Source organism: Danio aesculapii, chromosome 3 (genome assembly GCF_903798145.1).
Source record: "Danio aesculapii chromosome 3, fDanAes4.1, whole genome shotgun sequence".
NCBI lineage: Eukaryota > Metazoa > Chordata > Actinopteri > Cypriniformes > Danionidae > Danio > Danio aesculapii.
This window is the reverse complement of record NC_079437.1, coordinates 18,027,014-18,039,421: the sequence shown is the minus strand read 5'-3', so window position 1 is coordinate 18,039,421 and position 12,408 is coordinate 18,027,014. Positions and strand designations below refer to the sequence as shown.

Below are 12,408 nucleotides of genomic sequence, written 5' to 3'. Positions count from 1 at the left end.
AAAGGCAGCCGTCATTTGCGATCTCCAGCAGTCGATCTTCTTGCACAGACATGGTGGACTCACCTGATTTGTTGTTAAATGGGTTGCGGATCAATTCCTTGGCAGTGTGCAGGTCCTTCACTGGGCCTTTTCCCCTTCGCAAGGAAACTTTTTAAAAATGTTCGTTTCTTACTCATTTTGTTGCGTGTGGGTTAAATTTGGGCACTCAAGTAACCGAGATATAAGCAAGAGAATACGGTCATTTTTCAAAAAGCATTTTTCAAAATCATTTAGATAATAAATAAAACGGAAACAATTAATGATTTCTTGTGCGGTCCGGTGGTTGAGGAGGACTGGTATACACCATGATTTTATATCAAATTCACTTTAATGTGTGATATGACTAAAAAGTGGTCATCAATATATATAATCTCAATTTAAATGAGTAGCAGAGTTGTCCTGGAAACAGTATTCCACACATCACGACTTAAGCGCATGATGAAGCGCAGGTGTTTGTAGCTCCGCCCTCTTTGGACAAAGAGCACATCTCATTTGACTTTAAAGCGGACAAGAGAGAACAATTTCTCCATTCACAATGCATTGGTTTATTGTCCCAGCCTCTATCATGCTGTGTTCACACCAGACGCGGAATGTGCAAATAAATCTTGCTATTCGTGCATAAATGAATGCACAATAGATGCATATTTGCATCATGGGCAGGGCTTGTCTGCCCGGTGACTAGCTTCATTGCTAAATGGCTAACATGAATTTTATTGAGAAATTAGCTGCGTTTATGTGCTTTGGGAAGGCTGAAAAACAGCATATATTTGTTCGGCACCTTGTCTAAGTCCACTAGATTCTTTTAGAGGTGCACCCAGTTCATCAACTCCTCCAGAAACTTAACCTGGATGATGGAAGCTTTCAGCGGTGCTTCCAACTGAACCGAGCCCAGTTTGATTAACTGTTGTCCGGTTCTGGCAAGAGCACTTCCCCTCAGGACACCAACAACAGGCACTACAATCAATCATGCCCCTACAAGAGCAAGCTCCTGACTGATAACGCAACGCGAATGTCAGCTAAAGTTCAGATTTTTAACTCGAGTTATTTGCTCGTTTGATGGGCTTAACGCGCAAAACGCTCGACTTGCGCCGCTTCATTCGCGTGAATTGTGCCGCAAGATGTCTATTCGCGTCTTTGCATTGACTTGACATGTAAATTACTCGCGCTTGACGCTTCATCCGCGCCTGGTGTGAACGCAGCATCAGAATCCCCTTAATTCTCACCGTCCCACAGGTCAGGTGTTTTTCATTACACTTTTTTAAATGGTCAAAAACCTTATAATAAATTTAAAACAAACCATATAACAAACTATATTTTCTGGTGTGAACTCAAAAAATTGAGTAAGAGTTAAGGGGTTGAAGAGCTGGAGCATTTAAAGTGTCAAAACATTTTATACATTGAATTGAATGCAAATGTAGTTACTCTTGATGTGAATAGACCTTAAACTAGCAATGATATCTATTGGTTGTGTGCGTGTGTACGTTTTCCCTTTAAGTTGAATTATTCTACATTGATTATTCTTGTTCAGCTCTTGGGGTTGAGCTTGGGTTAAAACAAATTTAGAAAGAAGGAAACTGTAATGCTTACTCTTGTATTGCATGTAAATGATCTTTTCCTTTCTTACTAATAATAATAAAAAAAATCATTGATTATTCTAAAGTACCTCTTCCTGGTCTTCCTCACTGTCGTCATCGCTAACAACAGGTTTAGGCCGCGAGCTGCGTCCGGTTCGGCGTCGTCCTTTTCCTCTCTCCGCCTTGTCCTTCCGACTCAACTTTATCTTCACCTTCACTGAACGAGCTGTAATATATACACACACACACACACAAATATTTTAACAATGGACTTAATTTAAATTAGAGTTGTAAGTGCATGATACTGTAATCCGATAATATTTGGATTCATTTATGTAGCAGTATGGACCCTTTTCACTTGTCTGGGTTTCTCAGTAGCGGAAGTCTTCATAGCTGGGTAAACTTAGAGCGCAGTGAATAGGAGAATACAACAAATCATTTTTTTTTTTACAATCCTACTTGCTGAAAAAATGAAAGCAAAACTCCCTGATGGTGTTGTCAAGATTTGCAGAAAAAGGAAACAAATAGTGTGAGATCGATAACGGCAACCAGGAGAGAGAACAACGTCAAATTTACTGTCCTGCCCATACACTCTGCATTACAAATGCCTAGCACAAGCAGTAATTCGCTTTTTGTCATTTGATGCAAAGATTATTTAATACATACATAAATACACAGAAATGTTCATACTTTTTTAAAATGTTAAAGACTTTCAAGAACTTGCCGATGACCGCTAAATAAGTCATAACATTTTGGTGAATAGGGACTATTATTGTCAACTTACATTCAGACTCAGATCCTTCATCGACGTCATCCTCTTCCTCCTCGCTGTCGTCTCCCTCACTCTCTTCCTCCTCTTTCTCGATCTTCTGCCGCACACTGGTGAACACAGACTGCAGTACGATAGAGTCCTCATAGATCTGAAATGTCAAACCATCAACTCATTTTAATTTGAACAACCAACCTAAAATCATATATAAAACATTATATTATAACTTATTGTGCCATGTGCAATTATGGTTAGCTTACATACTACAATAGCTAAAATTGAAAATAAATCTAAATTAGTTTTATACACTCAAAAAATGACAAACTACTTATTTAAAATTAGTTGAATCGACAATTAGACAACTTAGTTGTTTTGTGCTCAATCCACTTAAATTTGTAAACTATCAAGTTAACTTAATTTCAGTTGGCACAATATCATGTTATTGTAAAAAATCCTTTTATCAGTATACACTGTAAAAAATACTGGGTTCCACACAGTTACAAACATTTAAAAAGATGGAAAACCTAAAAATACATTTATTGAAATGAACAAAACTACTTAAAACACTTTACACAATACATAGTTCTTTTACACATAATACATTTTTTACACAACACATCTTTGTTTTTTGCTCGAAGACAATACACATGGTTGAATTAGCGTAATTGATGGGTGTGGCTCTTTTAATAAGATTGTGGCTTAAAGAGGATAATGAAGATTACCAATGATCCCTCCAGGTTGAAGGTTTGAGCGTTCTGACAGAGCAGCATGACGTCCTTCTCCAGGTCATTCAGACTACGGTACTTATGACTCCTGATGCGCTCCTGTGCACAGCAGAGAGCGAGAATTAACACTGCAATGTTTGTTCACTAATATATTGTTGCTGTTTTTTTTTTATCTGTAACCATTAAACTGAACAATTCATGAAGTGTTCATATTATAACTCTAATTTAAAAAAAAACAATCAAATAAATCAGAGTAGTTAAAACATCATCAGTATTGTCCTTTCATGTTTAAAATCTAAACAAAAATCTGAAAATACTACAATGATAATAAAACATCCAGTATCCCCAATGGCTTGTTGTGAACTTGAAAAACTATTCATAGACAAAAAAAAAATTAAAATCATCTAATCTGTTAGTTATCACAAAGGAAAAGTTGACAAACTTTGATCTTCCTGAAGTCCACAGGTTTGCGAATGAGTTCATAATATTCCGGCAGCTCTTTACGAGACGGCAGTTGAATGAACACCTCACTCAGTTGCCTCCCATTGCTATGGAAAAATACAGTGACAAAAAAAACAAAAAGCTTAGTTAAATCTAATTACATTAATGTTTAAAATATCTAAAGAAACCTGCAAATGCTGCTTTTATTTGCTATTGGATCATTTTGGTAGGACTGTGCTTGTCTAGCCTTTGTATGATGTTAAAAATTCAGGTACAATCTAGTGGAACACCAATGCAGTTATACTCATGTCAGGTAATACCTGGTAGTTTGGTCATTTATTTCAATAATTTGGCAACCGTCAAACATCATTTGGGAAACGGTTTGAATTTCAGCGTAGTAAAAAAAGTTAGTGTTCCATTTGGAATGACATTACATGCATAATGAGATTACACATCAACAATAGTTAGAAAAAAAATGGCAACTGAAAATATCAAGGTGATATGTGGCTCACATAGGGTGATTTAGAATTAAAGGAAGATTCAGCTTCCATCTTGTCTGAGAAATATGAAGCTTTTGGCAGACTCACCAACATAACCATCATACAAAGTTTATACATGGCTTTGACATCTGCATCAACATCTTTGTGGTTTGAAACAGAGACAATGCCAATGTGTAAAATGAGTTTCGTCATAATAAAAGACAAAATGAAGGTCAATTTGAGGTCAATGTGTCATTTTGAATCATTTCTAAAATAACAACTTTAAACCTCATCCAATTAATTTTTCTCATCCAAAATGTAAACACACAAAAAGAGATGAACATACTTAATTTTTTTACATTAACTATAAATGTTATAAAGTGTTGTAATCATCAATAGAAATAAAACTATGGAGACACATATGAAAGGACAAAAATGTATAATATTTAAAAGTAAATATAGTACTTTTAGTTTATAGTATTAAATACTTAAAGGGTATAGCATTTAAAGGAAAACATCCTGAAAAAGTAATTGTTTTTTTTCCTTTTCGTTTTTCTAAAGATTTATTTTTGTCATTATTATAATAGGAGCAAATACAGACAGCAAACAACTAGGCTAAATAAATACACATTTTTAAATCGGTTCACTTGCCTGTAACCAAGAAATATTTATTTCAAATTGACCCACAGGCATCATAACTGCAACAGGAAGGTTATACTCAAATTTCACAACACATATTTGTTAAAAATATTGCATGCAAGTGGTAGCAAATAATAGCTTAAGACATCCCTCAGAGACTAAACTTCTTATTCCAGAATATGCCGTGCTACTTAAATACAAACTTTAAGAGGATTAATTGCTCAATTTCAAAGTATTTTTGGAATCACAAGAAACCCTGACAAACTTTCGCTCTTGATGAAACCAAAGGAATTGGGTGGGGTTTCACTATCCAATTTCCAATTATACTTTTGGGCTCATGCAGGGGCGTAGCAACAGGGGGGGACGGGGGGATACGTCCCCCTCACTTTTTTATGCCGACCATTTAGAAACAGATGATTAATAATTATATGAACATAAAATATTGAATCTCATTCAACTGTCCCCCCCACTTTTAAAATGTCCGCTATGCCCCTGGGCTCATGGACTCTCTGAATTATATGCATTACTGTCTAATACTAGTCCTTCAACCTTTGATTCTTTAAGGGTAATATGGGAAAAGGATTTTAGGTCTATTTTTAGTGATAAGTGATGGCTATCTGCCATCTCAAATATCTGTCCCAAAAGTACTTCAATTTCGGTTCATGAACAAAATCAAAATGTATTGACAGGATTTATCTAACTCCAGTTCTCCTCCATAGAATATTGTTTTGGCGCATTTTGTCCTCCCTCTGGAATTTTCTTGAGGGTACTCAGTGACTGCCTTTCTAAACTTGGTTTTATAATTTCATTTTATATTATGTCTTTGCTTTCAAGCATTTGTATGCATTTGAATGTTGAACAAAAATTGCTGTACTTTGTCACGAGATACCAGTACCACTGTTACTCTGGTGAAAAAATGTAAAAAATATATAATAGCTTAAAAAGCATCTCTGACTAAAAAAAAAAACAGTCTGACTAAATCCAGTGATGGAGAATAAAAAGAGTGAAGCAACGAACCCATCCTTGTATTTGATCACTGCGTCCACAGTCTTCTTCATCTTCTTGGTGAGTGATGGAGGGTTGGGTGAGAGTTTTTCAGCAGGAGGACGGCCGCGTTTCTTCTGCTTCTTACCGTCGTCGTCTTTATCTCTGCTCCGCCCACTGGAGCTGGGCGTGGCCGGACCGGGAAGGTCAAGGTCTCGGTCACGTTTCCTCTTCCGGGTGGTTTTCTTGTGCCGCACTTCCTCCTCAATTTCATCCAGGGTACCTTCTTCAATGGCCTGTAGAAGTACACATCAATACGTTTGACATTGTATTTCTTAAAGGTCTCGTGAAGTGCTTTGAAATTTAAATTTTGTATTCAATGTTTTACGTAATCTCAACTGAAAGACAAAAAGAGGGTGGTACAGAGTGGATCCTCCCCTTTTAAAAAAGCAGTCAATAGCGTTTTTGTTTCATCACAGCTGAAAGGGGTTGAGCTCAAGCTAATCAAATGAGAAGCGTCTTGAAGGGGGCGGGGCATGTCAGATAATAAAGAACATTTAATTGGTCAAGATTTGATGAGACACTGAAGTATGAGGTGATGCAAAAAACCAAAAAAAAAAACGTTGATTAAGCGGAAGTGACAAACTACAAGCTTTACATTTTTATATTGGCTTTATATTTTCTAAACAAATTCTGTCATAGATTTGTACCACACTAGCTTATAGATATCCTTGAAGACTAACATACTGATGCTTACATCTGAAAAAACATTATTTTAATTTCACTGGACCTTTAAATAACCAATACAATGTTCCTCATTCACCTTCAGCCACTGTTTCTCCGTCAGAGAGTCGCTGTAATCCACCTCCTTCCTCTGGCGGGAGCCACGGCCAAACATCTTCTCCTCTTCCTCTTCACAGGTGAGCCTCTCCACCTCAGCGTCGTCCTTCATGATCCAGGTGGGCAACTCATCCTCCTCCATCAGCCTCGGCCTGCGCTTCGGGTTACGAGCCTCTTCACGGCGCCTGTCCAGATCCATGCGCTGGATGGAGAGGACAACAACAATTAGGAGGACTTGGAAAGAAAAAAGTAAAAAAAAAGAAAGAAAAGGAAAAGAAGAACAAAAAAAAAAAAGAGAAAAAATAGAAAGAAAGAAAATGGAAAGAAGAAGAAAAGAATAAAAAAAAGAAATTTTTAAAAAAGAAGAGAAAAAGAAAGTAGTTAGAAGCAGACAAATGAAAAAGAAAAAAAAAAGAATGAATGAAAAAGAACGAAGAAGAAAGAAGAAAAAAAGAAAGAGCAAAAAAAGAAAAGGAAAAAGAAAAAAGAAATAAATAGAAGGAAAGAAGAGGAAAAATGAAAAAGTAAAGAAAGAAATAAAAAGAAAGAAAAGAATGGAAAAAAGAAGAAGTATTAAAAAGAGGAAAAACCGAAGAAGAAAAAGAATGAATAAAGAAGAAAGAAAAATAAATAAATGAATAAGAAAGAGAGAAAGAAAAAAGAAAGAAAGAATGAACGAAGAAAGAAAACAAGGGAAAAAAAGAGGAAAAGAACAAAAAGAAAAATAAATGAATATGAAAAGAAATAAAAAGAGGGGAAAAACGAAAAGCATGAAGAATGAAAGAAAAAAGAAAGAAAAAAGAATGAAAGTAAAAAAAAGAAAGTAAAAAGAAAAAAAAAACAAAAGAAACGAAAGAAGGAGGGACAAGTAAAAAGAAAGAAATGAAAAATAAAGAAGAAAGAAATTAAAAACAAAGAAAAAAGAAAGAAAAGAAAGAAAATGAAACAAAAATAACAATAAAACCAGAAAGAAAGAAAGACAGGGAAAAAGAAAGACAAGAGACAGAGAAAAGAAAGAAAGTAAAAAGCAGAGGAAAAAATGAAAAAGGAAAGAAAGAAAGAAAGAAAGAAAGAAAGAAAGAAAGAAAGAAAGAAAGAAAGAAAGAAACAAGAAAGGAACAAGTAAAAAGAAAGAAAGAAAAAAAGAAAAAAGAACAAAAAAAGAACGCAAGAGAATGAGAGAGAGAAAGAAAGAAAGAAAGAAAAGCAGCACTGCTGACCATGAAGTGGTCGAACTCTTCCTCGCTTCTGGCAATCATCTGATTAACAGTTTCATCATCAGGTACTTCATCTTCCTCCTGTGACACAACAAAAAGCAAAGACAGCGAATGTTAGCTACAGAAAACGCAGACAGTTTTATTGAGACATCAAAAACAATGCATTGTAGAGGAGAATCCGAACCTCATCCTGCTCTTCATGCTCCAGGATGGCCTGCAGGAAAGCTCTGCGCTCATGGCTGGAGGACTTCTGGTCAAACATACCAGCCTGAATGACCTTCTGGTCCACGTTGAGTTTGTATTTAGCAGCGGCCAGGATCTTCTCCTCCACACTGTTCACAGTGCACAGACGCAGCACACGCACCTCATTCTGCTGCCCGATACGATGGGCTCGATCCTGGGCCTGTAGATCCTATCGGAGAGAAGAAAGAAAGAGGTGTTCAGAGACACAGAATCATCTAAAGTCAAATTTAAAGCACTTTCCAGGTGCAGTTTCATTTCTTTTGTGTGGCATCACAAGTGTAGCATGACTGACATCACATTATATCAGATGCTATGTCTTATAGCGTTTAAGAGTATAGTATTGCATTCTAGGGAAAAAGTCTGATTTTTGAAAATGTTTTCATTTGCCCAAAGCCTAATATTGAATTACTCCCATTTACCCTTACATTTTAATTAACATTTAATAATCATTACCCATTTAGTCAGTACACTATCATGTAAAGTAAATTAAATTACTATGAAAACAACAAATGAAAAATTTCAAGCTGTTTCATATACTGCAGGGCTCGAAATTGCGACCGTATTGTTCGCATATGCACCCAAAATTTTACCTATGAATATATTTGTAACCTCAAAATATATTTTAACTCTTCTTATTGGCCCACTGCGCTAGAACAGAACGCAAATGGATTGGTTAATAACAGCTGTCAATCACTCAGTTCCGACGACAGGGAGCTACAGTCGTGAAAATGTAAAGGTCTGGATACGAGAGAATATTAACAACAATGACAGATTTAGTTTTAGAAACCACCTAAAGTTACAAATAATTGCACATCTGATTAGTGATCATGTAATGAATGTCAATCCAGCATTTACAGAGTGGATAAAAGACTTCCAGTGGTTAAAGTCCGCTATGAAAATGACTAAAGCTATTCACTGTAAAGCCGGTGGGACAGAGTTCTCAGGTAACAGTGTTTGCCATGGAATCTACACATTTTAAGCATGAGATGTTCTAACGTTATTTAATCCTCCATATAATCATCCCAATGCTGTCAGTCGTGCGACTGACACCGCATTCACCACCGATGAAGAGCATGTATTCACTAAGATTAAACTAATATTGCAGCTCATGAAAAGACCGTTATTGCCATTAAGATGACGTATGCAAACAATGTTATGTCAATAGCATCTGTGCAATATGAGACACCACCCGTGAGAACAGCACAGTTATTATTAATTCAGTTCATCTCATTCACTTCAAGCAGTGCGTGTGGGGCCGGTGAGCACATGCAGATTTTTGTTTATTTGTTAGTTGTGATTATATTAATATATAATGGAATCTGTTAGTATAAAACGGTGCTCATAATTTTGGTGGGTGCGACTAAATTTTGTCTGGTGCGCCTAAACTTTTGAAGTTAGGAGCACCGGTGCGACCAAGAAAAAAAAGGTTGATTTTGAGAACTGTCCTGTTTAGAAGCACTTTTCAAACCTTTAAAACACTTAAAATTCAAACATTTTCATGGATGTCCAGCATCCATACGAACTCTGAATAATTTACTCAGACTCATAAAAGCTGGAAAAATGGTAAATCTATTAGAATGATAGCAAATCAACTGATTCCATATTATTGTTTTAACTGCAGCACATTTCATCCAAGAGAATCTAAATTAATACAGATCCTACTCTACTAATAAAACTTGGTATGGTATGGTAGCCAATGAATAATGAATACAATGTTCAATGAAAAACATTTTTGAAAATGAATATGAATAAATGCATTAACATGCAAAATAGTATGTTTATTAGTTAAACATTAACACCTATTACACATTTATTCAAATATTCTTTTAAATCTAGTAAATAAAACATTTAGAATCATTTCAATATTACAATTTTATTTTTATTCCATATAAAACAGAAAATGCAGACGGTTTCATCAGGATTCCATATAAAACATAATAAATTCTAACACCTATTATACATTTATTCAAAGATCCTATTGAATCTAGTAAACAGAACATTAGGAATCACCCGAATGTTAAAGTTTGGCAGTGATTTCATATTAACCATTCAATTCTATTATAAAAGTTAAAAAACTACAGTATTGTACCTGGTGAGGGTTCCAGTCGCTGTCAAAGATGATGACAGTGTCGGCAGACTGCAGGTTCAGCCCCAAACCTCCTGCCCTGGTGCTCAGCAGGAAGATGAAGTACTGATGGGAAGGATCGTTAAAATTCTTCAGCAACATGCCACGATCCTCAGCCTTAGTGGTTCCTACAATGACAAAAGAAAGACGATAGCAAGATTAAACGGACAACTTGATACAGGGTCTGCAAATGTTTAAATTTAAGACTTTAATAGCAAATTTGACTAACTTTATGACCACCAAGCATGCAATGAAAATACATGTTATATTTATTTATTACAAAATATTATATTTATATTAGGGCTCAATGCTAGGGCTATTTTTTATAATGGCCTGGTAGGTATAGATTTTTACTGGCCCTGCCAAAATTTTCTCTGGCCAAAAAAATTTAAATAGTTGATAGTAATAGTCATTTCTTAGCCACATATTATAAATAATGGTGTCAAGACAAGCCAAATATGCTTCTTTAACACAACAAAAATTATTGATAATATTTTTAAAAATATATAATAACTAACACCGGGGAACTGGTGGAGTGAGTCCATTGATCTATATTAGGATTTGCCAATAGTGGAAAAATCATACACATGTAAAAGTGCCATTACTTGCCCAAAAATGTAGTGAGTAAAAGTATCTGTTGTATATATTACTCAAAACATGAGTAAAAAGTAGCACTTTTAAAAGTACGAAAGAATAGTGAGTATATAGAGTGTTATGCTGTAAAAAGCTGATGCCTTTACATGTAATTTGTGCATTTAGTGATTTAAGGCCATTTGGCGATTTCAGTCTTCATACAGTAAACATCAGTCATCTTCTCATCAGTGATAAGCAGTCTAAATAGCCTCTCGGTCATTGCATGTAAAGATTTTAGACATCTTCTGGGACACTTTTAATGCTTCTGCATGGTTTGCACCATTTATAAATCGCCCATGTCTTGAGGTATGATGGGATTTACTTTCTATGTGTGATTTGACTTGACAGGAATCACAGGATGGATGCCAAGTACTAACCAATCCCCTTAGACAAGAAAATTCTAGTGATATTTTAAGTAGTGACTGCAGGTTGAAAGAAAATCGTGAAGTACAGCACTAAAAATGTACTCAAAGGAAAGTAAAAGTACACATTTTTGAAAACTACTTAATAATTTACAATTCCTAAGAAAAACTACTCGATTACAGTAGTTTGAGTATTTGTAATTGTTACTTTACACCACTGGTTTTTGATCAAATTGAAATAAAACAGACTTGGTGTGCTTTTGTGGTTTGTCATTTCATAGGAACACGACTAGCACAGACTAGCATTTATGTTAGACACACCATTTTTACCTCACAAATCGGCTAGCAGCTTTCACGCTCATGGTATCAGTCAGATTTTTGATGGCAGCAATTCCACTTCATTCATTACTATTATGTTTCCAGTGATGCAGTGTTGCTGCATGATAATCTGCTCAATCAATGGTTAATGTGAGCACTCTATTGTTTTTCAGTGTAAACACTCGCTGGACAGACGTGTGTGACCATTACACTCACTTCTTTTGAACGCGATACCCTGCGATACTTTTGAATAAACTATTAATAACTTTTAAACAACAAGGAACCAGAAAGATTGGATCAGATGCTCAACCGGCTTACCATCCAAGCGGAGGTATTTGAAGTTGCGGTAGGCAAAGTAGTCCTCCATGATGGTCATGAGCGTGGTCATCTGACAGAAGAGCAGCACTTTGTGGTTGGTGGCGCGGAGCTTTGGCAGGATGCGGTCCAGCAGCTCAAATTTACCAGAGGCACGGTACAAATCAGACCTGCCAAACAACACAAGACATGATGAGATCCCTTGTGAAAAACGAACTTTTATCTTATTTGGAAGAGGTTCTGCTCACCCCTGAACGATGCCTCCAGTGAAGCCCAGGTGCTCAGAGAAAGATTCCTGCAAAACAGATAACACACATGCATACGAAACTAACAGATAAACAAACAGGATATAAACGAATTCATAATGGAAAATGTGTGAAATAAATGATAACCTCAATGTGCTGGAACATGTACGGGTGGTTACAGATCTTCCTCAGCTGCATAATAGTGTTCATTAGAGTCTTAGTGCCCCCTTTGCCCTGTAATGCACAAAAAGATGAGATGTTAGAAATGGATGTTGAACCATCTAGCCACATTCTGGATGTGAAGCATCTCATTGTCACCTTCTTGTCTTTCTCAGAGCCATCAGTGAGCAGCACTCCTTTAGCTTGCATGTGTCTGTACAGCACCCTCTGAAGAGCCGACATGTCGCACTTGATCACATATTCCACCTGTACACAAAAAGACAGCCATATAAGTGTGGCA

The 12,408-nt window shown here is 36.0% G+C and overlaps 1 protein-coding gene across 2 annotated transcripts in view; it reads right to left on the bottom strand.

Moving 5' to 3' along the window:
* smarca4a (SWI/SNF related, matrix associated, actin dependent regulator of chromatin, subfamily a, member 4a) overlaps positions 1-12,408 on the bottom strand; it is a 39,368-nt gene that overhangs the window by 1,380 nt on the left and 25,580 nt on the right. For both annotated transcript variants that reach the window (XM_056453299.1, XM_056453301.1), the window contains exons 21-33: positions 12,267-12,374; positions 12,096-12,182; positions 11,952-11,998; positions 11,707-11,873; positions 10,040-10,203; positions 7,892-8,119; positions 7,711-7,788; positions 6,474-6,692; positions 5,684-5,946; positions 3,550-3,655; positions 3,105-3,206; positions 2,398-2,533; positions 1,703-1,839 (exon numbers count right to left, since the gene is read on the bottom strand). In XM_056453299.1, coding sequence (XP_056309274.1) covers positions 1,703-1,839; positions 2,398-2,533; positions 3,105-3,206; positions 3,550-3,655; positions 5,684-5,946; positions 6,474-6,692; positions 7,711-7,788; positions 7,892-8,119; positions 10,040-10,203; positions 11,707-11,873; positions 11,952-11,998; positions 12,096-12,182; positions 12,267-12,374 — 1,842 coding nt within the window. The remainder of the gene's footprint in view (positions 1-1,702; positions 1,840-2,397; positions 2,534-3,104; positions 3,207-3,549; positions 3,656-5,683; positions 5,947-6,473; positions 6,693-7,710; positions 7,789-7,891; positions 8,120-10,039; positions 10,204-11,706; positions 11,874-11,951; positions 11,999-12,095; positions 12,183-12,266; positions 12,375-12,408) is intronic.